The 27873-nt window shown below is 37.4% G+C and overlaps 1 protein-coding gene and 1 pseudogene across 1 annotated transcript in view; both read right to left on the bottom strand.

Moving 5' to 3' along the window:
- RMDN1 (regulator of microtubule dynamics 1) overlaps positions 1-25433 on the bottom strand; it is a 50661-nt gene extending 25228 nt beyond the window's left edge. The window contains exons 1-4 of the mRNA XM_032421952.1: positions 25193-25433; positions 10983-11100; positions 2340-2436; positions 385-544 (exon numbers count right to left, since the gene is read on the bottom strand). Coding sequence (XP_032277843.1) covers positions 385-544; positions 2340-2436; positions 10983-11100; positions 25193-25321 — 504 coding nt within the window. The 5' untranslated portion in view covers positions 25322-25433. The remainder of the gene's footprint in view (positions 1-384; positions 545-2339; positions 2437-10982; positions 11101-25192) is intronic.
- On the bottom strand, positions 6988-9919 carry LOC116643160 (annotated as a pseudogene).
- Positions 25434-27873: the final 2440 nt, after the last annotated feature.

Consider the following 27873-nt stretch of genomic DNA (forward strand, 5'->3'; position numbering starts at 1 on the left):
ATACAAGGTCTTAGCTGTCCAGCTGCTCTATTCTCACCTCTACATAAAACAGAAGTATAATGTGAGGAAAATTAGTAAACACCTGTCAAGTGCTTATACTACTAGGAATAAAGATATAGGCAATTCACGAAACAACTAACACTTTTGTTTAAAAATAATCATTCACAAAAGTAATTTATCAACACACTAATAAAGTTAGAATAAATGTTCAAGAATGCAAAGAAAAAAACTACATCTTTTTGAAAAAACGTTATAAAAATAAATCTCTTCCTTACTTCTTTAAAATAGACAAATTTTCTTTCCTCTGTAAATTAGGAATAATAAGTAAGTATAGACCAATGTACCTCTCACATGGTAACAGTTTCATTACTTTAAGCATCTCACCTTATGAGCTGCAAAACTGGATTCATTTTTTTCCAGTGCTCTTTTTGCATATTCTAGGGCTTCATAGACCAAGAGTTTTTTCTCCTCTTCTGAGGTCCCACTAAGCTGAGCTATATCACGTGATGCCCGTGCCAATCGCCATAGTAACTCTGCATCTTCACTAATTTGAAATAAATATAAAATAACCATTTTAGCTCACATTTAAAAACTGTTAAAGGTCACATCACTAATGAACACATATGATGGTCTTTCAGGTCAGTGAAGATATAGCAGTATCAAAAGCCATTATTCATAATGTTGTATTTTCACATAAAAACTTTATTTGCTAAAATTTCCTATAAAATATCCAATATCATATATAAATATTAACTTTCCTAAATTATCTAAAATACTAACTTCCTCGGGCACCTGGGTGGCTCAGTGAAGCATCTGCCTTCGGCTCAGGTCATGACCCCAGGGTCCTGGGACGGAGGCCTGCATTGGGCTCCCTGCTCATCGGGGAGGTTGCTTCTCCCTCTCCTTCTGCTGCTCCCCAACCCCTGCCCGTGCTCTCTCACTCTCGCTCTCTCTCAAGTGAATAAATAAATAAAATACTAACTTCCTTAGAAAATATCTTTGTATTTGAATTCTCTAAACACCTGCACTACAAAATTCAACATATAACCTAAGGCTTGAGACACTTCAGACAACTCACTAACTGGTTCAGACAGTACCATAAAAATCCACAAACTTTAGAGAGTGGGTCATACTCAACAAAACAAAACTGCTATATCCCCAGCTCCAAATATAGTACTGGCACACAACAGGTATATGATAAATATGTGTTAATAAATAAATGATTGAATATAACAGAATCTCAAAATAAATCTTGTTTGAATGTGTCATCCATGCCATGATGCATGGGAATATTTCAAGTGAGGGCCTGGACTCCTTGAAGAATTTCCATATGAATATACTTATATAAAATAAGAAATGGTTAATAAATAAAATAGTAACCACAATTAAGAGTTAGAAATATTTTTAAAAACATTAAAACTCCTTTTATTAAATGTTTGCCTTTAAGCCCATTATATATTTACCAAAATACGGTATTCACATAAAATTTTGAAACTAAAGGTAGCAATAGTATATTTATAATTAAATAAATTATAGTAACTATCTTACAGCTTACTTTTCAGGTAATGACTAAAATGACTATAAAATGCCAAACATGACACTACAAGTAACTAGGGGAAAAATGGAGAAGAAAAAGTGGATTCTATAGATATTTAGGAAGTAAAATTGATGGGTCATGAAGACAGAACTGGTCTTAGGAATCTAAGAAAGGTAGCTGAAAATGACTCAATATTTTTAGTTTAGGATTAGGTAATCTGTGACCTGGAAATGCCGATTTAGCCTTATTAAACTTATTTTATAGTGCAGACTCTCCTTCCACCTACATCCTCCCAAAAACTAACTGCACACTGATACTCTGGACTAAACATGTAACCTAATACTAAAAATAGAAAAAGGAGTTATTTTTAGTTTCTCTAAAAAAACTGCTTCTAAAGTGATACACAGATACTATTCAATGATGCCATACAAACATCCTAATTCATTTACATCTTCTGCCAGTAAGAAATTCACTTAAAAAAATGAGAAATATACAATATAGATAACCATATATTCAACGACTACCTCATATGATCCAAAGCAAAACAACAAAATGAAAAAAATACTTCAACATTCCACTAGAATGAGTAAGGAGAATCACCTTTTCTAAATCAATGAGACATGTAGCACTTGTGAACCATTTACTGTAAGAAACATACTATAAGTTAAACTCTAAAAAATATTATTTTGCAGTAAAAACTTTAAAAATGTATAAAAATTTCAAGCACCAAGAGTCATTTTAATTGTTAAATAACAAAAATTTTGAGGAAACTGAAAACTCAGGCTTATTATACATTGCCTACCTTTCCTTGTATTGAGTCAGCAATTGATAAAGTTTCTCTGTTTCTCCACTCTCATATAGGTAGTCTGCTTGTTCGAGAATTTCTTCAACTCTGACAACTAAAAATGAAAAAAGACACAATAAAGTAGGTCTTCCCAAGCCAACAATTCTAAGAAACAAACATTTTCATATATAAGCAAAAGAAATTAGTTATAAAAATCACCTATAAAGAAGGATCAGAAATTCTGAATAATCTAGATATAAGTGTAGTAGAGGTAAGGATGAAGCTATCACGGTAAGTGGTTTATTGAAATCACAGAAATTTAAAAAATTAGAAAACTTATTGTGGAACTAACTAAGTATGATACATTTTTATTTATTTATTTTTAAAGATTTTATTTATTTATTTGAGAGAGAGAATGAGAGAGCACATGGAGGGGGGAGGGTGAGAGGGAGAAGCAGACTCCCTGCCGAGCAGGGAGCCTGATGCAGGACTCGATCCTGGGACTCGAGGATCATGACCTGAGCCGAAGGCAGTCGCTTTAACCAACTGAGCCACCAGCCACCCCTAAATACGATACATTTTTAAAAATGAAGAAAGTAGGGTGCCTGGGTGGCTCAGTGGTTAAGTGTCTACCTTCGGCTCAGGTCATGATCCCGGGGTCCCGGGATCGAGCCCCGCATAGGGGTCCCTGCTCGGCGGGGAGCCTGCTTCTCCCTCTCCCACTCCCCCTGCTTGTGTTCCCTCTCTCGCTGTGATTCTGTCAAATAAATAAATAAAATCTTAAAAAAAAAAAATGAAGAAAGCAATTTCCTGTGAGGAATTTAGGGTACTCTTCCCCTCCATACACACAAACTCTTTGTTGTTGTTGCTAAGTGCCATCCATTGCAGAAAATGATGATATAACATTGACTTCCAGCACTGAAAATTATTACTTTGCATGGACTGCACCACACTGTTTCACTAGATTCTCTTTATGACCTAACTTACACAAACACTGCTATGGAAAAAGAATCAAATTTGTCATCAAGGGGCACCTGGGTGGCTCAGTCGGTTAAGTGGCTGCCTGTGGCTCAGGTCATGATCTCAGGGTCCTGGTATCAGGCCCCATGTCGTCCTCGTCAGTCCGTAGGGCTCCCTGCTCAGCGGGGTGTCTGCTTCTCCCCTCTCCCTCTACTCATCCCTGCTCATGTGGGCGCTCTCTGGCTCTCTCTCTCAAATTAATTAAAATCTTAAAAAAATTTGTCATCGAAAACTTAGATGAACTTAACTACACAGAGAATCTGAAATTTACCTCACTGGCACTCTGCTCCAACCAATTCATTAACTTGTTTATACCTTACTAGAAAATATATAAACCTTACAGACAATGTAATGCTCTAAAAAAAGTTGACTAGTTCCCGAAAAAAATAGTAAGCTTGAATTTCAGGATATTCCCCAATTATTACAATAAGGAACATACATATTTGTCTTCTATAAGGGTACTGTATTACTTAGTTTTACATATAAGCCAACATTTCAATATATTCAATTATGTTTATTATTTACCTTAGTATGCTTTAATTGATAATAGTGTATTTGAGGTTGAATTTTTTTTAATTTTTGAAAAATTAAAACCTAGACCAGAAAAAAAAAACAAAGCTCCTGAATCTGACACAACTATGTAAACTGAAGTATTTTTTACTAACATCATAATGTAATTATAAAACTAGCTTAAAAAAAATTAAATGACAATAGCAAATTCTTCTTTAATCCTACTTCAATCTGGTTGGGTGCCATAGAGTTCAATATTCATATGGCTGGTTGATTTTCTTAAGTTTGCTTCCATTTTATTGTACACTTTTATCAGTAGCTGATTCTCCAAATTAAGGTTATAACAACCCAAAGATTTTTTTTTTTAAGATTTTATTTTTTTAAGTTATCTCTACACTCAACCTGGGGCTCAAACTTACAACCCAGACATCAAGAGTTGCATGCTCTACATCAAATGAGCCAGCCAGGTGCCCCAACAACCCAAAGATTCTTAAAAAGAAAAAATAGTAATCTTAGCATTCTTACTCAATATTTGTGTTAGGCAGGATAATGGCCCTAAAAATGTCTACATCTTAATCCCTGGAACCTGTGGAAACGTACAGGTTACACGACAAAGGGGAATTAGGTTTGTAACTAGAATTAAGGCTATTCATCAGCTAACCTTAAAACAGGAAATGATCCTGGATTAGCCAGGGGGCCCAATATAATCACAAGAGTCCTTCAAAGTGGAAGAAGGCAGAAGAAGAAAGTAGGTAGGAGGCAGAACAATGAAAACAAGGCCAGAGTGAAATGATTACTGGCCTGAAATATGGAGGAAAGGGGTCTTCAGCCAAGGAATGTGGAAAACCTCTAGAAACTGGAAACAAGGAAAGAGATTCTCCCCCAAAGCCTGTAACACAGCCTTGCCCAACTTGTTGATTTTAATCCAGTGGGACCCATTTTGGACTTCTGAACTATAGAACTGTATGATAATAAATTTATACTGTTTTAAGTTACTAAGTCTGTGGTAATTTGTGACAGTTGCTGTGACAGAAAATTTATACAATATTAAATATACTGATCTGGCATATTCGAATGTATACATTGTATGTGTAAATAACAAAGTTACATTTAATTCTATTCATTGATTTTTCTCAGACTTTCTGAGAAGACTGACAGAGATTACTGTCCTTAACATGATCTAGGAATGCTGCATCTCATCACCCATGTAATTAAAAGAAAAATATAGAAATTAAGTGAATAATTTAAAATAGTTCAAATCCTTTTTGTGTGTACTATTCTTTTTTAACTTCTTAAATCACTTATCTATTTTTTTATTATATAGTACCATAAGCTACAATATCCAGGCTTTAAATACGTATTTTTTTCTTGAGTCTTAAACAGAAATTTCTAAAATCATACAGTGTGCAATTTACAAGAAAAAATACTCTTACTCTGATACTACAAACTCACACAGGCACTAGGTTGGGAGCATGTAGACCACTCGTATCTGCAAATCAGCTGTGTGGGCTTTTTTACTTGTTTAATGTTCTGTAGTTTTCCTGAAAATATTTAAAAATAAGCTATGCTACTGACATAAAGAGACCATATCGTTAAAATGGGCTAAACTTTTAAAGTAAGTTACTTTTCTACTTAATAATGAATATCCCAAGATGAACTGAGATATTAATTCAACTGTACAAAACTAAATTTAGCCTAAAATGAATATGCACAAGATCGTAATTTTTTTTTTGAAAGATTTTATTTATTTATTTGACAGAGAGAGACACAGCGAGAGAGGGAACACAAGCAGGGGGAGTGGGAGAGGGAGAAGCAGGCTTCCCACCGAGCAGGGAGCCCAATGCGGGGCTCGATCCCAGGACCCTGGGATCATGACATGAGCCGAAGGCAGACGCTTAACGACTGAGCCACCCAGGCGCCCCACAAGATCATAATTCTTAGATTTTTAAAAAATGTCACTGATACGACATAAATTAGTAAACTTTGGTCTTCTAGTTTTTCTTGCTAAGTGTACTCTTAGCCATGTGAGATGTATCTGCACAAAAAGAAATACTCTACTCCTCAAAGTAAGCAATCTACTTCTGGAAATTTCTCCCTACAGAAATTAAAAAGTAGAAAATGAGTATCTAGATTCTCCAGGATTTTTCTAGATGCTAGAAGGCTCTAAGTAGCAACAACATCATCAAAATTTAAGGTAAATCTTTCACACCAACAATACTGTGTCTCAGCAGTACTGAAAGCAGTGCCTCTAAAGATGCCCTGTAGTAGTACAAAGGACTACAGATGAAGGAGCACTGGCCTCGGTTCTGTAGATTCATCAAAGAAGAATCAATGAAAGTCTATGAAAAGAGACAACTGAAGTGATTATATGAAGAACCTTTATTTAAGATGGGCCACTTGTAATTATCTTTTAGGCATTTTACAAGTGAACTTTCACATACACACACACAGACACGAGTACTGTAACTACATTAGCATATCTTGAAGGGCTTTAAATTTTGTCTATTTTAAAGAAATAATGAAAAACTTTCTACTGGAGTTCTTCAATTATGGCCGACAAGTGGGTATTTGCTCTATCCTGTGGTAAATATAGACATTACCATTTTAAAAGAGTCCCACAACCCCATCCAACTGAAATGTCAAAACATATGTATGCCCTTGGGATCCCTGGGTGGCTCAGTCAGTTAAGAGGCTGCCTTTGGCTCAGGTCATGATCTCCAGGTCCTGGGATCAAGCCCCACGTCAGGCTCCCTGCTCAGCAGGAAGCCTGCTTCTCCCTCTCCTTCTACCTGCCACTACCCCTGCTTGTGCTCTCTCTCTCAAATAAATAAAATTAAAAAAAAAAAAAAATCCTGATTAAAAAATAAAGTTTGTCTTGAATCCAGCAATCTTGCTGAACTTTCTTAAAAAAAAATATATATAGGGGCACCTGGGTGGCTCAGTTGTTAAGCATCTGCCTTCGGCTCAGGTCATGATCCCAGGTCCTGGGATCGAGCCCCGCATCAGGCTCCCTGCTCCACAGGTAGCCTGCTTCTCCCTCTCCCACTCCCCCTGCTTGTGTTCCCTCTCTCACTGTGTCTCTCTCTGTCAAATAAATAAAATCTTTAAAATATATATATATATATATGCCCTTAATTTCTAAAAACATAATTCAGAATATGATTGTATCCCAGTAAATGAAGAAGGAAAAAATGTTTTAATTGGCTTCAATGAGCATGAAGCAGCCCTAAAGAGAAGTAAGCAGTTTTGATGAGTGGAATTATCTGAAGACCATTTCCTAAAAAATATGAAAAATAAAGATCACAGTATAGCAAATAGGAGAGAGAGAGATGACAAAGTAAAACTTGTAAGGACTGATGAAATTATAGTTTTATAGAAACATGGATCATTTTCCAAGTTAAAAAAATCTATCTCTACATTTTATCAGTAACTGATGTTTTTTCAAGGGCAATGGCCTAGTTGCACAAATTATAATGAACATGCCAATTAACTAATTATAAAGTGACATTTTATTTAAGAAAACAAAGCTAAAGAAAATCAAAGCAAGTTAAATAAATATCCATACTCTGTTCTTTGTATTAACTTTCTAAGTGCTCAAAATATGCTTGAAAACACAGGAAGGATTCTACAATATACGGCAATTTTCATTAAAATCTTTAATAAAGACAATTAACTTAGTTTTCAGAGTAAGTTATACCTTGGAATCTTAAAATGTTATTTTTTTTAAGGTCAAATCAAGGTTTCATTTGGAGTTAGGACTAGAACTAACATTTCAAGTTGTTTGTATAAACTTTTACTTTTACATTCGTAGAGGAAGTTATAACTTTTTTTTAAACAGCATATAAATGAACATATATATAAGCCAGCCAGAATGAAAGAATTAGCATATATTGGATGAAAAGAACCAGAATTTCTATAACACATTAAACACCTACATCATACATTCTTTCAGACCAAAGAGCAACTACACATACACACACACACACACACACACACACGAATTCAAGTTTATTCAGAAGTTTGATATACAATCCTACGACTACTATCTCTGCTTTTATGACTACAGGATCAAACTTTAAAGCTTGATCTCTTTCTGACTTTCCCAAAGTTTTTCTGCACTCCTTCTCAAATGGATCTTCTCTTCAAGGGTCAGCTTTACTTAATAAGGTTTCCAATACCATTCTCTCCCAGAATACAAGGAACACTAAGGAATACTTCTTCATTTATTCCAAGAGGCCCTTAGTTATGGTGGAAACTGGATGCACTCTCCTAAGATTCTTCAAAATGCTTTCTGTTAAATCAGCTACAGACAGGCCAACAGCCCAATTAGTATAACCTTTCATTTTAACCATCTCATAGCCACAGGTCATCACTTCTTTGGGGACATTTTCCCAGTGCTCAGGATCTTTATCTGTTCCTATATCTGAATTCAGATCCTTCAAGGGGATACCAACAATGTTAACTCCACTCCACACAGGTACACTTGAGTCTCCATGTTCTCCAAGGATCCATCCATGACAGCTTTCTGAGTGGATATCAAGTCTTTGTCCAATAAAGAAATGGAAACAGGCAGTGTCCAGATTACAGCCACTTCCAATAACACGGTTATGGGGAAATGCACTCAACTCCCAAGCTACATTACATAAGTTAAGATATCCACTGGATTGGAAACAACTACCATTTTGCACTGGGGACTATACCGGGTAATGTTGGAAATCATTAATTTAATGATGGACACATTTCTCTTGACTACATCAAGGCGTGTTTCTCCTTTTCTTGGGTGTGCACCTGCTGTGATATCATTAGGTTGGAGTTTGCAGTGACATGGTAATCTTTGCTGGAAACAATATTTGGCATTTTCATGAAAGAGCTGCCATGTTGAAGATCCACACTGTCTCACCCTTCAGTTTGCCTTCATCAACATCCACAAAGGCAAGTTCATCACTCAAGCCTTTTAATAAGATGCTGATAGCACATGCCATGCCAACTGATCCAGTTCCTATAATAGAGATCTTATTGTGATAAATGGTCTCCTCTGAAGTGAAATTCTTAATAAGTTCGCACCTGACAGTTGCCATCTTGGAGACAGGGATGAAGGACCAACTGTCCCTGAGAGGGGTGCATACCACCTAGCAGGGATGCAGAGCCATCTCTAGGCAAAAGACATTCGCTCCTACAGGGCCTAGTCTCCTGCTCGCCCACAGGACTTCCCCAGCCCAGCTCCTAGCAGCTGGCTCAAGAGGTGAAGGAAGGGAATGGAGGAAAGCCACATCAAAGTTCTTTGAAGCACCAAGTAAGTAAACAGTTGAAGGTTTAATGCCCTACCACCTCACCCCCCACCCAGCTCACTACTGCAGTTGTGCAAGACCAAACTCAGCTCGTGCGGGCCCCACAAGGGTCCAGCACCTTAAAATGTTTTTTAATTTACTGAATCTGCAGTAATTTTAAATAAAGGCACATTTGAAAAAATGGACTATTACCACTAAAGCTAAAGTTATTTTCAGCTTTGCCTTTCAAAGTGCCATATTTTGTTGCTCAGGGAAGCCCTACATCTTTGCACTCATTTCTGTAAGGAAAGGGTGCTAAAGCACACTGAAACTAAGTGTGACAGACCAAAAAAAATTGATTAGAGTTCTAATCTCTGCTCTGACACTTTGACTTTGAAGAAGTTAAACTGTGAGCTTCTTTTTCAAAGGTTAATACTATAATGGGTGAGGCCTGGCTGGCTCAGTCAGTAGAGCTCCTGACTCTTGACTTCCAGGTCCTGAGTTCTGTCCATGTTGGCTACAGAGTTTAAAATAAAATAAAATAAAAAACAAACAAACAAAAACACCTAAAACGGAACACACACACACAGATCAAAATACTAAAACTGCAACCACTGGGCACATCTCTCAGGGATACATTTTAAAAAATTATTATCATGTCGTAATACAGTTTGTCCTTACTACTTAGAAGGTTGCTGTAAGAATTGAAGTTAGGTGAAAAGTTTAGGGAACCAAGTCCTCTACTTTATCCGTCATAAAAATTATACATAAAAGGAAAGATAAAACAAAAACACAGCAATTCTCAATTATCTGCTCTTTTATTTTTTTTTAAGATTTTATTTTTATTTTATTCATGAGAGATAGAGAAAGAGGCAGAGGGAGAAGCAGGCTCTCTGCAGAGCAGGGAGCAGGATTTGGGACTCGATCCCAGGACCCTGGGATCATGACCTGAGCCGAAGGCAGTCACTTAACCAAGTGAGCCACCCAGGCACCCTTTATCTGCTCTTTTAAAGACAAGAATAATCATGGGAAATTGAAATCAATAACTAGTAATTTTTAGCTAATATTCTCAAATTCATCTATCACAACTTTAATAAGAACATCTATTCAAAATAAAACCTCTGCTTCTTTCCCCAATCACTTCTAAATGATTAAAAGGTGGGGACTACCAAAAACAAAAAGGCTTAACCCATTAATTAAAAATTTTTCTCTAATATACTGAAATTTTGCCTCTGTCAACACACACAACTGGTTTAATTAATTTCTTTTAAATATGGCAAGTCTAGATATATACTTATCTATAGTATACCAAATAAGAAATCTGATAGAATTTTTCTACTTTTCAATCAGTTATTTGATATTTAGTACTAAACTGCATTTTGTTTGTAAATAAAATATTTTTACCTCAAAGTAATTGGGCCTTTCTTAACTATATCAAGAAGAGTATAATAACTTGGAATTAAGGAACAAAAGAATTATTGTGTCAAAAGGGCCAGATCCATCCTCTGTGGTATATCCCTCTCCTCCTAACCCCTCAACCCCTTAAAAATGTAAAAAATATTCTTAGCCCAAGGATCCCATAAAACTACAAAATATTAACAAGAGTATTTCTCACTGAGGGAGCTCTAGTTCCTAGAAGAAATTACATATACACAGATATATATATGTTCACACAGAGATGTACACACAAATATAATATATATACATATTAAATATATATAATCAGACTCAATGACAAATAGAGAAAATCAGAAATATAGCCTAGAAAAAAGCTTCATTACTTATTCAAAAATAACAAAGTTATTAACAAAATATAACAAACATAATTAACTCTAAGTAGTCCATGTGTTTAGCTTAGGCTTACCTTTGGCTGTGGCATGAACCAAAGCAGCCTGGGAAAATACTTGAAATGTTTCAAAACCCAAATAAGGTAAAGCTGAGAATAAAAAGCTTCTTTTGAAAGATCCTAGATTTCCCATCACCTATGGAAACAATTATGGTCAGACTTATCAAACACAAAATGTGAAGGAACAGCTACTCCAAGCAAAAATTACATCAATTAAAAAAAATTACAACTTTCTCCTACCCCCAAAGCAATCAATCCTAAGAATACTGGAAGCTCAAAATTTACTTCAAATTCTTCAGTAAAACTATTTCATAGTTACATTACAGGGAGAGCATATCCTGTTAAGAAAAGATTCTTAACAATGGCTAAGGCTAACAATAGTAATTTATCTAAAAATCACAGTCATGCTAACTGCTGGACTATAAGATCTACATTTTATTTGAGGAGGTATGGATATTATAACTATGAAATAAAATATGAGATACTAATATATAACAGGTACCAATCCTAAGAACAGACAAGATGAAAAATATCAAATATGGTAATTACTACACATAAAAAATGTACATGGATTTAAAGATATCTTCAAAAGTGATCTACAAAACCCATAGTTTTGAAATAAACAATGAATAAAATAAAGAACATATCCAAATAGATTTGTAAATGGATTTTCATTATTATGGCCAGAATTCTCAAGACCGAAGGCAAAGGAGTATATGGATATCACTCCACCAATTCTTTCCTACAACAGTTTTTCTCTTTCACAAGATAGTATCATTTTCTCCCTTTCTGTTGATTCATTCCCACTGGTATAAAAACAAGCTATACTATCTTTGTTAGGTTTTTATTTTTCTCTTAAAAACAAAGAGCTTCCTCTTGAATTCACTTCTCCCTTTAGTCTCATTTTCTAACTTCTCTTTTCAGCAAAACTTTTAAAAAGTTGTCACTACTCTGTCTCTACTTCCTCTCTTCCCACTCTTGAACTCACACAAATCACTTTTATCCCCACAACACCACTGATGGTATTCCAGTTACAGTAACCAAGGACACAGCTATTTCCTATACTCAATTCTGAATCTCAGCTTCCTTGACCTATCAACGGTATTTGACAGCTGATCACTTTTTTTAAAGTTATGAATGGATGTTTAATTTTTTTTAAGATCTTATTTATTTATGTGAGAGACAGAAAGAGAAAGAGCAATGAGCAGGGGGAGGGGCAGAGGGAGAAGCAGATTCCCCACTGAGCTGGGAGCCCAATGCAGGGCTCCTATGCAGGGACTCCGGGATCATGACCTGAAGGCAGACGCTTAACCGACTGAGCCACCCAAACGCCCCTGAATGTTTAATTTTTTTACTAAAACAGCTTTAATAAGGGGTGCCTGGGTGGCTCAGTCGGTTAAGCGTCTGCCTTCGGCTCAGGTCATGATCCCAGGGTCCTGGGATTGAGTCCCACATCGGGCTCCCTGTTCAGTGGGGAGTCTGCTTCTCCCTCTCCTTCTGCCCTTCACCCCACTTGTGCACACATATGCACTCTCTCTCTCCCAAATAAAATAAAATCTTAAAAAATAAAAATAAAAGTTTTATTGAGATATAAGTGACATACTACAAACTGTACATACATAATATGTACAATTCATTAAGGCATGCATATAAACCCAGGAAACCATCACTATCACCACAGTCAAGATAAAGATATCTGCAAACCCCTCCTCCCTTTTCCTCATGCTTCTTTGTAATACATCAGCCCCTTTCATCAGCACTTGCTGTGTTCTCTCACTCTTGAAACACTTTTCACTTGGCTTTTGGAACACTACTATCATATTTTCTCCGGTTTCAACAACTGCTCCTTTTCTTTGGTTGGTTCCTCCCTGGCCAGCTATGTTTTGGGCTTTGTCCCCAGACCTTCTTTTCTCTACTTGTACCATTTTGGTGATCTCGTCTTTAAATACCATCAACGATATGCCAAAAACACACAAATGTAATATGAAGCCTGGGTTACACCTCTAAACTTCAGAATCATATATCCAGCAGCTTAATCAACATCTAGCTCCACATGAAGTACAACAGGCATCTCACATTTATTAGCCAAAAAGGTACTGTTTCCCTCAACTTTACCCATCTCACAACTTTCCCTCTCATGGTAAAGGGCAATTCTATTCTTCTTTTAGGTTAAAAAAACAAACAAGCAAACAAAAAACCTTGTAGCCATTCTCGACTTTCTCTCAGGACTCACATCTGACCCATATTTTAACTTCTCATAAGGATCTAGGGTAGGAATGAGGAATCCAACATATTCCAATTTGCTGAGTGCTTTAATTTCTTGAGCATGAATATTCAAGATATTACACACAACTGGATTCAAAACATATCAACAGCAAAGCAGGAAAACTGAATTTGACATAATCACAATTTTAACATATTTTCTGAGTTTATTCATATTTACCAAGGAGAAGCAAGATGGGGTTAGGAGCAGAGGGTATGGGGATGTGGATGTATGGTGGTGGTACTTAGAAGAAAAAGACTTAAGATATCATCAGTAAGTCTCCTGGTTCCTTATTTTTCTGGCAGATATATCACATGGTTGAAAAGTTTGCACAGACTGTTATAGTTTGAGAAAACTACACATTCAGTGTTCAATTTCCTTGCTGGTATCATGTTCAATAAACAATATCCTAGCTTTCTGAGAGGGGAAAAAATGCACTGTTGGGCAGCTGACATTTGTATTTCTTACTGTAAATTAATAAAGTGACAGTTTTCCAGTGGGACTCTGACTAGTTTGGTTAATGTAGAGCAGTTTTCTGCTCATCTGTGAGAAAATAGAAATCATGTTTCTGGAACTAAAAAAATAAATTAAAAGGATTAGGACCTAGTGACCCCTGAAGATACTAACAACTTGTGAAACTGTCTGAGACAGCTAGAATGTGCCATTTTACTTTGCACCTCCAATACTCTACAATTCCTGTCACATAAATAATTCTCAAAAAATATTTGTTAAACCAAAGAAGTAAGCTATCTGTTAGGTAGGTCTTTTCTTCAACACTAATTATACTAAATTCAAGCTAGAAGGAATTCCAAAATACAAACTCATCACTAGATGGGAAGGAATGTGTCCCTACCATCTCCCAGTTTTCCTCCTAATTTCCTGTCAGCTCCTCCTCCTCTTAAATATTGGAATTTCTCCATGGTAGGTACTAGGTCTTCTTCTTGTCTTACTATAAAGTACTTTCAACCTCTACCATGTTATCATTTACAACCATATGATAATGTCCCCTGAATCTGTATCTCCAGCTCAGACCTCAGAAGGTAAACACCAGACCTATCCAACTACTGTCTATTCTACATGTCAACTTGGCTATCTCATCAATCACCATAACTAGCCCAAAACATCTCATCTCCCTCTTTGCCATCCCCCCCAATTGCTTCTGTAGTCCTATTCCAGTAAACAGCATCACCATCCATCCTGCTGCTCTAGCCAGAAACTTGAGATCTTCCTTGACTCCTTCCTTTCAACTCCCACATCAAAGCTATCTTTTAGGTCCACTAAGTTTACATCCTTAATGTACTTTAAATGCACCCACTTATTTCCATTTCCATGATTACCACTAAAGTCCAAGCCACTAGATTTCTCACTGTGCTATACCAATCATCCCTTATCTGGTCTATAGCATCCACTCTAACCTATCCATTCTTGACTCTAGACAAAGTTATTTTTTGAGCATTATTTTGATCAAATGATTTCCCTGTTTAAAAATTTTTCATGGTTTCCTATAACCTTTAGAATAAAATGAGAGGGGCGCCTGAGTGGCTCAGTCGGTTAAGCGTCTGCCTTCAGCTCAGGTCATGATCCCAGGGCTCTGGGATCAAGACCCACATCAGGCTCCCTGCTGAGCGGAGAGCCTGCTTCTCCCTCTGCCTGCCACTCTATCTGTGCTCTCTATCTCTCTGTCAAATAAATAAATAAAATCTTAAAAAAAAAAAAAAGAATAAAATCAGAAACACTTAACATTGTTTATATGGTTTTCTGAATCTGGTTGTAGTAAGCAGCCTCTAAAATGGCCCTAATGGGTCTGGTTCAAGATGGCAATGTAGGAGGATCGTGAACACCCATCCTCTCATGGACACACCAAATCTACAGCTACATGCCAAACAATTTCCTCTGAAAGAAACCCAAAAAAAGACTGAAGTCATACTGAAGTCATCTTTTCTGACCACAATGTTATGAAACTAGAAATCAACCACTAAATAAATAAATAAATAAATAAATAAATAAATCTGGAAAGGGCACAAATACATGAAGGTTGAATAACATGCTACTAACAATAAATGGGTCAACCAGGGAATCAAAGAAGAAATAAAAAAATATATAGGGACAAATGAAAATGAAAACACAACAGTCCAAAATCTTTGGAGTGCAGCAAAAGCAGTTCTAATAGGGAAGTTTACAGCAATACAGACCTACCTCAAAAAGCAAGAAAAATCTCAAGTAAACAACCTAACCTTACATCTAAAGAAGCTAGAAAAACAAGAACAAACAAAACCCAAATCCAGCAGGAGGAAGGAAACAGTAAGCATTAGAGCAGAAATAAATTATATAGAGACTAAAAAAACAACTGAATAGATCAATGAAACCAGGAGCTGGTTCTCTGAAAGATCAACAAAATTGATAAACCTTTAGACAGACTGATCGAGAGAGAGAGAGAGAGAGAGAGGGAGGAGGGAGTCAAAATCAGAAATGAAAGAAGAGAAATAACAACTGACATCTTAGAAATACAAAGCGTTATAAGAGAATATTATGAAAAATCATATGCCAACAAACTGGACAACCCAGAAAAAATGGATATAATCTCCCAAAACTGAATTGGGATGAAATAGAAAATTTGAACAGATGGATTACCAGCGATGAAACTGAATCACTAATCAAAAAACTCACAACAAACAAAGTCCAAGACCAGATGCTTCATTCTACCCAACATTTAGAAGAGTTAATACCTATTCTTCTCAAACTTTTCCAAAAAACAGAAGAGAAAGGAAAACTTCCAAATTCATTCTATGAGGCCAGCATTATTACCCTGATACCAAAACCAGATAAAGACACTACCAAAGAGAACCCCAGACTAATATCTCTGGTGAACATAGATGCAAAAATCCTCAACAAAGTATTAGCAATCCAAATCCAAAATACATTAAAAATAATCACTCACCACAATCAAGTGAAATTTATCCAGGGATGTAAGGGTGGTTCAATATTCACAAATCAACCAACATGATACATCACATCAGTAAGAGGAAGGATAAAAACTGTATGATCATTTCAATACATGCAGAAAAAGCATTTGACAAAGTACAGCATTCATTCATGATAAAAACCCTCAACAAAGTAGGTAGAGAGGGAACATACCTCAACATAATAAAGGCCATATATGAAAAACACAGCCAATATCATTACTTAATGGAGGAAAATTGAGAGCTTTTCCACTAAGGTCAGAAATAAGACAAGGATGTCCACTCTCACCACTTTTATTCAGTATAGTACTGGAAGTCCTAGCCACAGCAATCGGAAAAGAGAAAGGAATAAAAGACATCCAAATTGGTAAGGAAGAAGTAACACTTTTACTAATTGCAGATGACAGAATACTACATGTAAAAAACCCTAAAGTCGCCAAAAAAAAAGCTACCAGAAGTGATACATGAATTCAGTAAAGTCACAAGATACAAAATCAACATACAGAAATCTGTTGCTCTTCTATACACTAATAATGAAGCAGCAGAAAGAGAAAGGAAGAAAACAATCCCATTTACAACTGCACCAAAAATAATTAAATCCCTAGAAATAAACTTAACCAAGGATGTAACGCCTGTACTCTGAAAACTATAAAACACTGATGAAAGAAATTGAAGACAACACAAACAAATGGAAAGGAGTTCCATGCTCATGGAATGAAAGAACAAATATTGTTAACATGTCCATATTACCCCAAGCAAGCTACAGATTTAATGCAATCCCTAACAAAAATATCAATAGTATTCTTCCCAGAACTAGAAAAACAATCCTAAAATTTGTATGGAGCCACAAAGACCTTAGATAGCCAAAGCAATCTTGAAAAAGAAAAACAATACTGGAGGTATCACAATTCAAGATTTCAAGATATCTTACAAAGCTGTAGTAATTAAAACACTATGGTGCTGGCAGAAAAACAGACACATAGATCAATGGAACAGAACAGAGAGCCCAGAAATAAACCCACAATTACATGGTCAATTAATCTATGACAAAGGAGGCAAGACTATGCAATGGGAAAAAGACAGTCTCTTCAACAAATGGTGTTGAGAAAACTGGACAGCTACATGCAAAAGAATGAAACTGGACCATTTGCTTACACCATACAAAAAAAAAAAAAACTCAAAATGAACTAAGGACCTAAATGTGAGACCTGAAACCATAAAAATCTTAGAAGAGAGCACAGGCAATAATTTCTCTGACATCAGCCATAAAAACGTTTTTCTTGATAGGTCTCCTGAGGCAAGGGAAACAAAAGCAAAAATAAACTGTTGGGACTACATCAAAATAAAAACTTCTGCACGGCAAAGGAAACAACCGACAAAACTAAAAAACAACCTACTGACTGGGAGAAGATATTTTCAAATGACATATGTGATAAAGGGTTAGTATCCAAAATATATAAAGAAGTTATACAACTCAACACCCAAAAAAACAAATAATCCAATTTAAAAATGGGCAGAAGACATGAACAGACAGACATTTCTCCAAAGAAGACATACAGATGGCCAACAGACCCATGAAAAGATGCTCTACATCACTCTGCATCAGGAAAATGCTAATCAAAACCACAATGAGATATCACCTCACATCTATCAGAATGGCTAAAATAAAAAACACAAACAACGAGTCTTGGCAAGGATGTGGAGAAAAAGGAACTCTCACGCACTCTTGGTGGGAATGTAAACTGGTGCAGCCACTGTGAGAAACAGTACGGAGTTTCCTCAAAAATTTTTAAATGAAATTACCCTATGATCCAGCTATCACACCACTGGGTATTTACCCAAAGAATACGAAAACACTAATTCAAAAGAATAAATGCACATGTATGTTTATTGCAGCATTATTTACAATAGCCAAAATAAGGAAGCAACCCAAGAGTCCATCAATAGATGAATGAATAAAGAAAATGTAGTATATAGATAACAATGTAATATTATTTAGCCATAAAAAATAATGAAGTCTTGGAGCGCCTGGGTGGCTCAGTCGTTAGGCGTCTGCCTTTGGCTCAGGTCGTGATCCTGGGGTCCTGGGATCGAGCCCCGCATCGGGCTCCCTGCTCGGCGGGGGGCCTGCTTCTCCCTCTCCCACTCCCCCTGCTTGTGTTCCTGCTCTCGCTGTCTCTCTGTCAAATGAATAAATAAAATCTTTAAAAAAAAAAAAATAATAATTAAGTCTTGAAATTTACAACATGAATGGATCTAGAGAGTATAATGGTTGAGCAAAATAAGTCAAAGAAACACAAATACCGTATGATTTCACTCATGTGTGGAATTTAAAAAACAACACAAATGAACAACAACAACAACAACAAAAAAAACAGATGGTTACCAGAGCGGAGGTGGGTGGAGGGAAGGGTGAAATAGGTGAAGGGAATTAAGAGTACACTTAATCTCTATGAGCACTTAGTAATATATGAAATTGTTGAATCACTATACTGTACACCTGAAATGAATATAACACTGTATCTTAGCTACACTAGAATTAAAATTTTTAAGAATCCATTGAAAATATCATACATCATGATCAAGTGGGATTTATTCTAGGGTACTGCAAGAAAGATTCAAAAATCTGCAAACCAGGGGCGCCTGGGTGGCTCAGTCGTTAAGTGTTTGCCTTCGGCTCAGGTCATGATCCCAGAGTCGTGGGATCGAGCCCCGCATCGGGCTCTCTGTTCAGTGGGGAGCCTGCTTCTCCCTCTCCCACTCTGCCTGCTTGTGTTCCCTCTCTCACTGTCTCTCTCTGTCAAATAAATAAATAAAATCTTAAAAAAAAAAAAAAATCTGCAAACCAATCAAGATGACACAACAAAATGAAGGCGCCAAATCACATGATTATCTCAATAGATATAGAAAAAGCATCTGACAAAAATTCAATATCCATTCATGATAAAATTCTCAATAAAGTGGATATAGAGGGAATATATCTCAACATAATAAAGCCAATACATGGGGCGCCTGGGTGGCTCAGTTGGTTAAATATCTGCCTTCAGCTCAGGTCATGATCCCAAGGGTCCTGGGACTGAGCCCGGCATCCGGCTCCTTGCTCAGGGGGAGCCTGCTTCTCCCTCTCCCTCTGCCTGCCACTCCCTCTCTTGTGCTCTCTCGATCTCTCGCTCTGTCAAAAAAATAAATAAATAAAGGCAATACATGACAAGCTCACAGCTAGTATCATACTCAGTGGTGAAAAGCCAAAAGCTTTTCCTCTAAAATGAGAATGAAGACAAGAATGCCCACTCTCACTTTTATTCAACACGGTATTAGAAATCCTAACTACAGCAATTAGGAATAAAAAAAGAAGGAAAAGAAAAGATACCCAAATCAGAAAGGAAGAAGTAAATTTGTAGTAACATGGTATTACATATAGAAAACCCTAAAGACCTCACCCAAAAACTGTTGGAAATAATAAACAAATTCAGTAAAGTAGCAAGATACAAAATCAATATACAAAAATATATTGTATTTCTATATACTAATAATGAACTATCAGAGAAATTAAGAAAACAATCCCATTTATCATTATATCAAAAAGAATAAAATACCTAGAAATAAATTTAACCAAGAATCTGGTAAAAGACCTGTGCACTAAAAACTGTAAGACACTGATGAAAGAAACTGAAGACACAAATAAATGGAAAGATATTCCGTGCTAATGGATTGGAAGAATACTGTGAAACTGTCCATACTACCTGAAGCAATCTGCAGATTCAACGGCATTTTCAAATTCCAGTTGCACTTTTCACAGAAACAGAACAAAGAATCCTGAAGTTTGTATGGAACCACAAAAGACCCCAAATAGCCAAAGCAACCTTGAGAAGAACAAAGCAGGAGGCATCATGCTTCCTGATTTAAAAATATATTACAAAGCTACAGTAATCAGAACAGTATAGTATTCGCACACATAGATCAATGGAACAAAATAGTGAGTTCAGAAATAAACTCATGCATATATGGGCCAACTAATTTAAAATATAGGACCCAAGAATATACAATGAGGAAAAAACAGTCTTTTCAATGAGTGTCCAGAAAACTGGATAGCCACATGAAAAAGATTAAACTGGGTGCCTGGGTGGCTCAGTTGGTTAAGAGACTGCCTTCGGACTCCTCGAGTCCCTGGATCGAGTCCCGCATCGGGCTCCCTGCTTGGCAGGGAGTCTGCTTCTCCCTCTGACCCTAACCCCTCTCATGTGCTCTCTCATTCTCTCTCTCTCAAATAAATATTAAAAAAAAATATTTAAGAAAAATAAAACTGAACCACTGTATTACAGCATACACAAAAATTAACTCAAAAGGGACTAAAAACTTGAACATCAAACCTAAAACCATAAATTCCTAGAAGAAAACATAGGGGGTAAGCTCCTTGACGATGATCTTGGCAATAACTTTTTAGATTTGACACCAAAAGCAAAGGCAACAAAAGTAAAAATAAACTAGTGGGACTCCATCAAACTAAACTTCCTGTGCACGGAAAACGAAACTATCAACAAAATGTAAAGGCAACCTACCGAACTGAAGAAAAAATTGGCACATCATATATCTGATAAGGGATTAACATCCAAAATATATAAAGAATTCTCACAATTCAATAGCCAAAACAATTTAAAAAACCAGTCCAATTAAAACACGGGCAGAGTATCAGAAGAGACATTTTTCCAGAGACTTAGAGATAGCCAACAGGTACATGAAAAGGTACTCATTAGGGAAATGCAAATCAAAACCACAATGTGGTATCATCTCACACTTCTTAGAATGGTATTGTCAAAAAAACAAGAAATAATAAGTGTTGGTGAGGATGTGGAGAAGAGGAACCCTTGTGCACTGTTGGTGGGAATGTAAATTGGTGCAGCCACTATAGAAAACAGCATGAAGGGGCACTTGGGTGGCTCAGTTGGTTAAGCGACTGCCTTCGGCTCAGGTCATGATCCTGGAGTCCCAGGATCAAGTCCCGCATCGGGCTCCCTGCTCAGCAGGGAGTCTGCTTCTCCCTCTGACCCTCCTCCCTCTCATGCTCTCTATCATTCTCTCTCTCTCAATAAATAAATAAAAATCTTAAAAAAAAAGAAAAAGAAAAGAAAACGGCATGAAGTTTAATCAAAAAAATAAAAAACAGAACTACCATATGGCCCAGCAATTCTACTGGGTGTTTATCCAAAGGTAACAGAAACAGTAACTCAAAAAGATATATGCACCCCCATGTTCACTGCAGCATTATTTACGGTTGCCAAGGCATGGAAGCAACATGAGTGTCCATCTATGAATGCATAAAACAAATGTGATATATATATATATATATATATATATATATACACACAATGGAATATTTTTCAGCCATAAAAAGAATGAAATCTTGCCATGTGTGACAACATGAAGGGACCTTGAGGGCATTATGCTAAGTGAAATATGTCAGACAAGAAAGACAAATGCAGTATGATCTCATTGTGGAATCTAAAACAAAAGCCAAACTTATAAATAGAGAACAGATTGGTGGCTGCCAGAGGGGGAGTAGAAGGGGGCTGGTTAAATGTGTGAAGATGGTCAAAAAGTATAAACTTCCAGTTATAAAATAAGTTCTAGGATGTAATGTACAGCACGATAACTACAGTTAATAATACTGTATGTATATTTGGAAGTTACTAAGAGAGTAAATCTTAAAAATTCTCATCAAGAGAAAAAAACTGTAGAGACGGATGTTAACTTTACTAATTGCGGGGATCATCTGGCAATATGCACAAATATTATAATATTATATCATTGTGTCATACACCTGAAACTGTTACATGTCAATTATATCTCAACTTAAAAATATACAGATAAATTAATTAAAATGGCCCCAAATGATTCCTGCCTTTTGTCAGGGCCCAGGGCAGGCTGCCTCAAAATGTAGCACAATGGTATACTGATTATTCTGAATTGAAGCTATTTGGGAAACTGCTGGTGCAAGAACACTGAGACCCTCCTCTGACTCCCTGAAAACAGGAAATAAATCTCCCATATGAAAAATACCCTTCCTGTACTAAGAAGTAAAAAGACATCCTCATCACCAGAGATAAGGACGTTAAAACCCAGAAAGCAATAGAAACAAGCCTTTGTTACCAATCTACTACCTCAGCCTAAATTATACTTAAAATTCCTTACTAAATAAAGCTCCCAAACATCTGTTTTCTTTATCCTGCCAGTTCCTCACAAATTTATTATGCCTAAAATGTATAAAAACTGCCTGCCTTGGTCATTTCTTTCGGTCTCAATTTCATCATTGGACATCCGTGCACACATAATAAAACCCTGGTTTTTGTTCCTGTTGTCTCATGCAGTTTAATCCCTAAACCAGCTGGAAGAATCCTGGGAAGAAAGATTTCTCCCTTCTGTACTTCTAATATTCACTCCTTTGTGTAATTCCCTTCCCTTAAATGTAGGCTGGACTTACTGGCTCTCTTTAAAAAAAACAGAATATGCAAAAGTGAACGGATGTTACTTCAAGATTAGGTTATAAATGAACTGGACTTCCATCTTTGACACTCATTCTCTCATGTGTTTTCTTTGATTGCTTGCCTGCCCTGGGGGAAGCCGCTGTGTCTTAAGGCAGCCCTTTTGAGAAGCCTTCTAGGTGAGTACAAAGGCCTGCCTACAACTACATGAGCGAGGTTATAGGCATAACTTTCCCTCTACCTCTAAATTGAGCCCTCAAATGAAACCTCAGCAGCCGAATAGCTTGATTCAATCCTTATGAGAAACCTTCTGCCAGAGGCATCCAGCTAAGCCTGGATTTGATAACCAAAACACAATGAGATTATGTTTGCTGCTTTAAACCATTAAATTGTGCAATAATCTGCTATGCAGTAATAGATAACTAATAAACTGGTACTTGCCTGATTTTTCAGCCCCGGTTTATATCAGTTTATTCTCCCATTTCAGGCTCCATTCATAATTTCAGGTCCTCAAAAATACCACTTTTTCTTACCTTAGGGCCTGTATCATGCTACTCTCTCTACTGGAATATTTTTTTGTCCTCATATTCCCACTATTCTTTAACCTCCAATCATTCTTTATATCTCATCTCTAATTGCTCACACTTTTCCCCTTCCTCCCTTCAAGATCAGGTTAGGTATAACTTTGTTTCTCTTTTCCCAACACTTTGCATTAATTACATTTACTCAACTACCTTTCCTTCTTATCTGTAAGATCAATGAGGAAAAGTGTTTCTATTTCTTATGTTCAATGTATCTCTAGAGTTTAGAACAGAGCCTTGTTCACAGTAAGCACTCAGTACAAATCTGCTGAAAAATAAACATTCAGGGGCGTGGGAGGATGGGTTAGCCTGGTGATGGGTATTAAAGAGGGCACGTTCTGCATGGAGCACTGGGTGTTATACGCAAATAATGTATCATGGAACACTACATCAAAAACTAATGATGTAATGTATGGTGATTAACATAACATAATAATAATTTAAAAAAAAGAAAAATAAACGTTCAGAGAAGTGTTTTTTAACACAGATTACATATAGAAAGAGACAGAAAAATGAAACCTCAGCCACTCAGCAGTTGCCCCCAATCTCAACAAACTCCTGGAAAATATCTCCAATTCAACTTACTAACATCATGCTGAGAGAAAGGTTTAGGAACAAGAAAACAAATAATGAGGGCTACAAAAACCCATGAAAAACTTGGAAATTGTAATATTAGTTCCAACTCCCCCAAAATTCAATATATCTAGGGAAGAATGTTTTTCACTGCCTTTGGCTTAGAGTGGAGTTTTATTACTTAAAAATCTTTCTAGTCTCTCTTGATCTTGATTTTTTTCTATCCTTTTCTATCTCCTCCAGTTCTCAGCTTTTTAGCACAGTGGCTATATGCAATACATGTAGATATCCTACTGCCATCAAATCCAACATATTTCTGGCTGTGTGACTTGGATACATTACTTAACCTTACTTCAGTTTCCTCTTCCAAAAAATGGTTAAAATAACAGTTCTCACTTCATAGGATAGAAATGGAGATTATATGAGATAACGCTCAATGCAATGCCTGGTTATAGTAAAACTTCAAAAATGTTAGCCCTCATTATCTAAATGATGATCACCCCACTAAAATGGAACTTTTAACTCACCAATGCTCTAATTTGGGAACTTGAGGCTAACTAGTTTCATACCTAGTACCCCTCCCATCCCTCTGCCTATATCTTTTAACATCTCCCCATCTGACTATAAGCATTTTGGAGGATAGCAATCAAGCCTGTCTTTCATTACCTGTTGCCCTAACAGCCCCCCATAACCCTGAACATAGCAGGCAGTCAAAAATGTGTATTTTAGAGTTCAAAATAATTAAACACCTAGTTCAAATAATACTTATCATATGCACTATTGCCAACCGTCACTCTCTAATCCTCTTTCATAACTAGATAAACCAAGGCCCACGAACGGTCTAATAGAAAAGCCAAAACTGGGATGACAATCCAACATCCTTCCTTAACATTATGCAGATAAAACAAAGGGCTCAAATTTTAAACCTAAATAGTACAAAATCTCTGCTTCTAAGTCGTAATAATTTTCAAAATCACACCACAAACTTTTCAAAGTCTGGTAGACTAAGAGCCTCAGGTGCTGTACAGTATCGCCAAAGTAAATTTTCACAGCGGTCAAGGTTCCAAGCCCCCCAACCAAGGTTCTGTTTTCACAGAGGAAAGACGGGCAGGAACCCCGGATTCTCGGGGGAGAAGGGTTGAGGGGGAGCTCATTCCCCCTCCGACCCCAGTTTTCAGAGAAGAAAGTAGCCTTGAGAAAGGGAGAGGACCTGTCCCTTGCAGCCACCTGAAGAGCTCCAGGAACACCTGGCCCTAAGTACCTGCCTCAGTTCACCACATTCCCCAAGGTGATACGGAGCAGCCCGGCTGAAGAAGTGGGTGCCGGAACCCAGCCAGTAGTGAGGGGAGCGGAGTCAGGGCGGCGGGGGTACCTCAGAGCCGCGGAGTCGCCAAGTACAGCACAGTCCGCGGCTGCCAGCAACACCCCTCGAGAGCCAAGGTCCGGGAAAGACGGCACGTGCCCAAGGGAGAAAGTGCCAGAGGCGAGCGGCCAGCGCCATGACCAAAAACTCGCGGACTGACCCTTCACGCCTTTGGGCCCCTATGGAGCGCAGCAAAGCGAAAGTCTCTCCAGTCCTTCCCAAGAAAACCCCGACTTCCCTCTTCCAGGCCGCCTCTTCCGCTAAGCGATTTCCGGTCCACAGGTTCAGGGGGAGGGAAATACCCGGTTGGGGGGGGAACTTAGCGGCCCTTTCGCGCCTGCGCCCAGAGGACTGTTCCCGTGATGCTGTCGGGTTTTTGCCGGTACTTTGTGGGGGCTCTCCTGGCTTTGGCATAAGATTAATCACCAGAACAGAATTGAAAGTTCTCTGATAGCCCGATAATTTAAGTATGCAAGAAAAAAAAAGATTATTATTTATAATTCTCTGCTGCCTTCAAAGATAGGGTAATAGAGGGTCCTTTTGGGAAATAACTAATTGGAAGAATTAAGCTGTTCCACATAAAGAAAGCAAAGAAGAGGGGCACCTGGGTGGCTCAGTCAGTTAAGCGGCTACCTTCTGCTCAGGTAGTGATCCCAGGGTCCTGGGATGGAGCCCCTCCTAGGGCTCCCTGCTCAGCGGAGAGTCTGCTTCTCCCTCTCCCTCTGCTGCTCCCCCTGCTTGTGCTTTCTCTCTGTCAAATAAATAAAATCTTGAAAGAAAGAAGAAGGAAAAAGAAAGAAGAAAGAAAGAAAGAAAGAAAAAGGAAAGAAGGAAGGAAGAAGCAAAGAAGAGATTGTTAGGAGGAGGAGTTCTGGGGGGAAAGAGAAGCCAGAGAAGATAAACAAAGAATGTGAAGCCCAAGCTGGTCTTAGTACAAAACGATGTGGGGGCGCCTGGGTGGCTCAGTCAGTTGAGTGTCTGCCTTGTGCTCGGGTCATGGTCCCAAGGTCCTGGGATCGAGCCCCAGGTCCGGGCTTCCTACGCAGAGGGGAGTCGGCTTCTCCCTCTCCCTCTGCCTGCCCCTCCCCCTGCTTGTGCTCTCTCTCTCTCTCTCTCTCTCTCTCTCGCTCTCTCTCAAATAAATAAATAAAATCTTTGAAAAAATGGGGGAAAACAAAAAAATAAATAAAATGATGTGGACAACAAAGGGAAAAGAAAAAAAATTAAACTTTCTTACAACTTACAGCCCATTGATAAGTACCTTCTTCAAGGAGCTTAGCTGCCTCAGGCAACCGTAGTTTGACATTAGCCCAACCTCTAAGACACTATAAAAATCCCTTTGGAAACTTCCTTTATCTCTACCTACACCCCCCCCCCCCCCCCCCCCAAGATATATGTATATATGTTAGCAATCATCCTCAAAACATAAGGCACACTAATATACATCTGAAGGGTCTCATGACTAAGGTTTTACCAGACAGTATTAAATGACCTTTTCCTAACAACAGCTAGCCCTTCAAGGTCCTGGAAACCTTGCTTCCAAATTCCTTAGAGACTTACCTATCCCTAAACCCCTCCCAACTTGAAAGTATATAATCAGCCACTCCTTACGACCCCAGAGAGCTCTGTCTGCCCATGGGTCCTGTGCCTGTGCTTTAGTAAAACCACCCTTTTTGCACTGAAGTCGTTTCAATAATTCTTTCTGTACTGTTTGCTCGCAAACCACAACATTTCACTTCAGAAAAGACTAGGGAGAGGAGGCCTCTTGAAAGAAAGTTGATGCCCTTGTTTGCCATGGGATGTGTGGTACAAAGCCCCTGGCTTCCCCTTAAAATATTTAGTAAGATTGATACCTCTCACCAGAGTGGAATATTTTTGGAAGGAGTGAAGAGGTTTTGAATCTTACTTCAGGATTGATGTGGGTGAAAACACAAGCTGCAAATGGAGTACATACTATCTGGATTACATAACATTTTTTATGGGCAATAAGGGAAGATAATCACAGTTTTTTAAAATTAGGTTGCATTTATGTAGTACCAATATAGTATTACATAGTGTAATAACACATACTTATTTCATTTGTTCTTCCCAACTACCTTGTGAAATAATGGTTATGCCAAATTAATTAACAAAAGAACTGTAGCTCAAAGAGATTTATTAACCAAGGATACATAGGTAATAGGTATTGTTGGAAGACTAGAAGACTAGAATCCATGTCTTTGAACTCCAAGTCCAATGCTTTTATATGATTGCTGCCTCCACCACTTCCCATTAAATCAGCCACATTTGTTTACAATTGCATCAGTAATATCCTTATTTCCTTTGTTTTTAAAGTATATTTTAAAAAGCATATAGAGTCTCTTCTTAACTTTTTTTGAACCCCGGTCTTTTTTTTCCAGAGGGAACCATTTTTATATATTTCTACTGGTAGTTACCTCAATATTCCTAAATAATATGTTCATATAACTAGGTGCCATGAGAATCCTGAAATTGAGTTTCTGATATCTTAGCCAGAGTAAATTTTTTCAAAGATTTTATTTTTAAGTAATCTCTACCCCCCCAACATGGGGCTCAAACTGACAACCCTGAGATCAAGAGTGATGTGCTCTACCTACTGTGCCAGTCAGGAACCCCAACCAGAGTGAGATGTTAACGAAATTTTCTATTTTGAAAAAAAATTTAGATCCTTA

Source organism: Phoca vitulina, unplaced genomic scaffold, assembly GCF_004348235.1.
Source record: "Phoca vitulina isolate PV1807 unplaced genomic scaffold, GSC_HSeal_1.0 scaffold25, whole genome shotgun sequence".
Classification (NCBI taxonomy): Eukaryota; Metazoa; Chordata; class Mammalia; order Carnivora; family Phocidae; genus Phoca; species Phoca vitulina.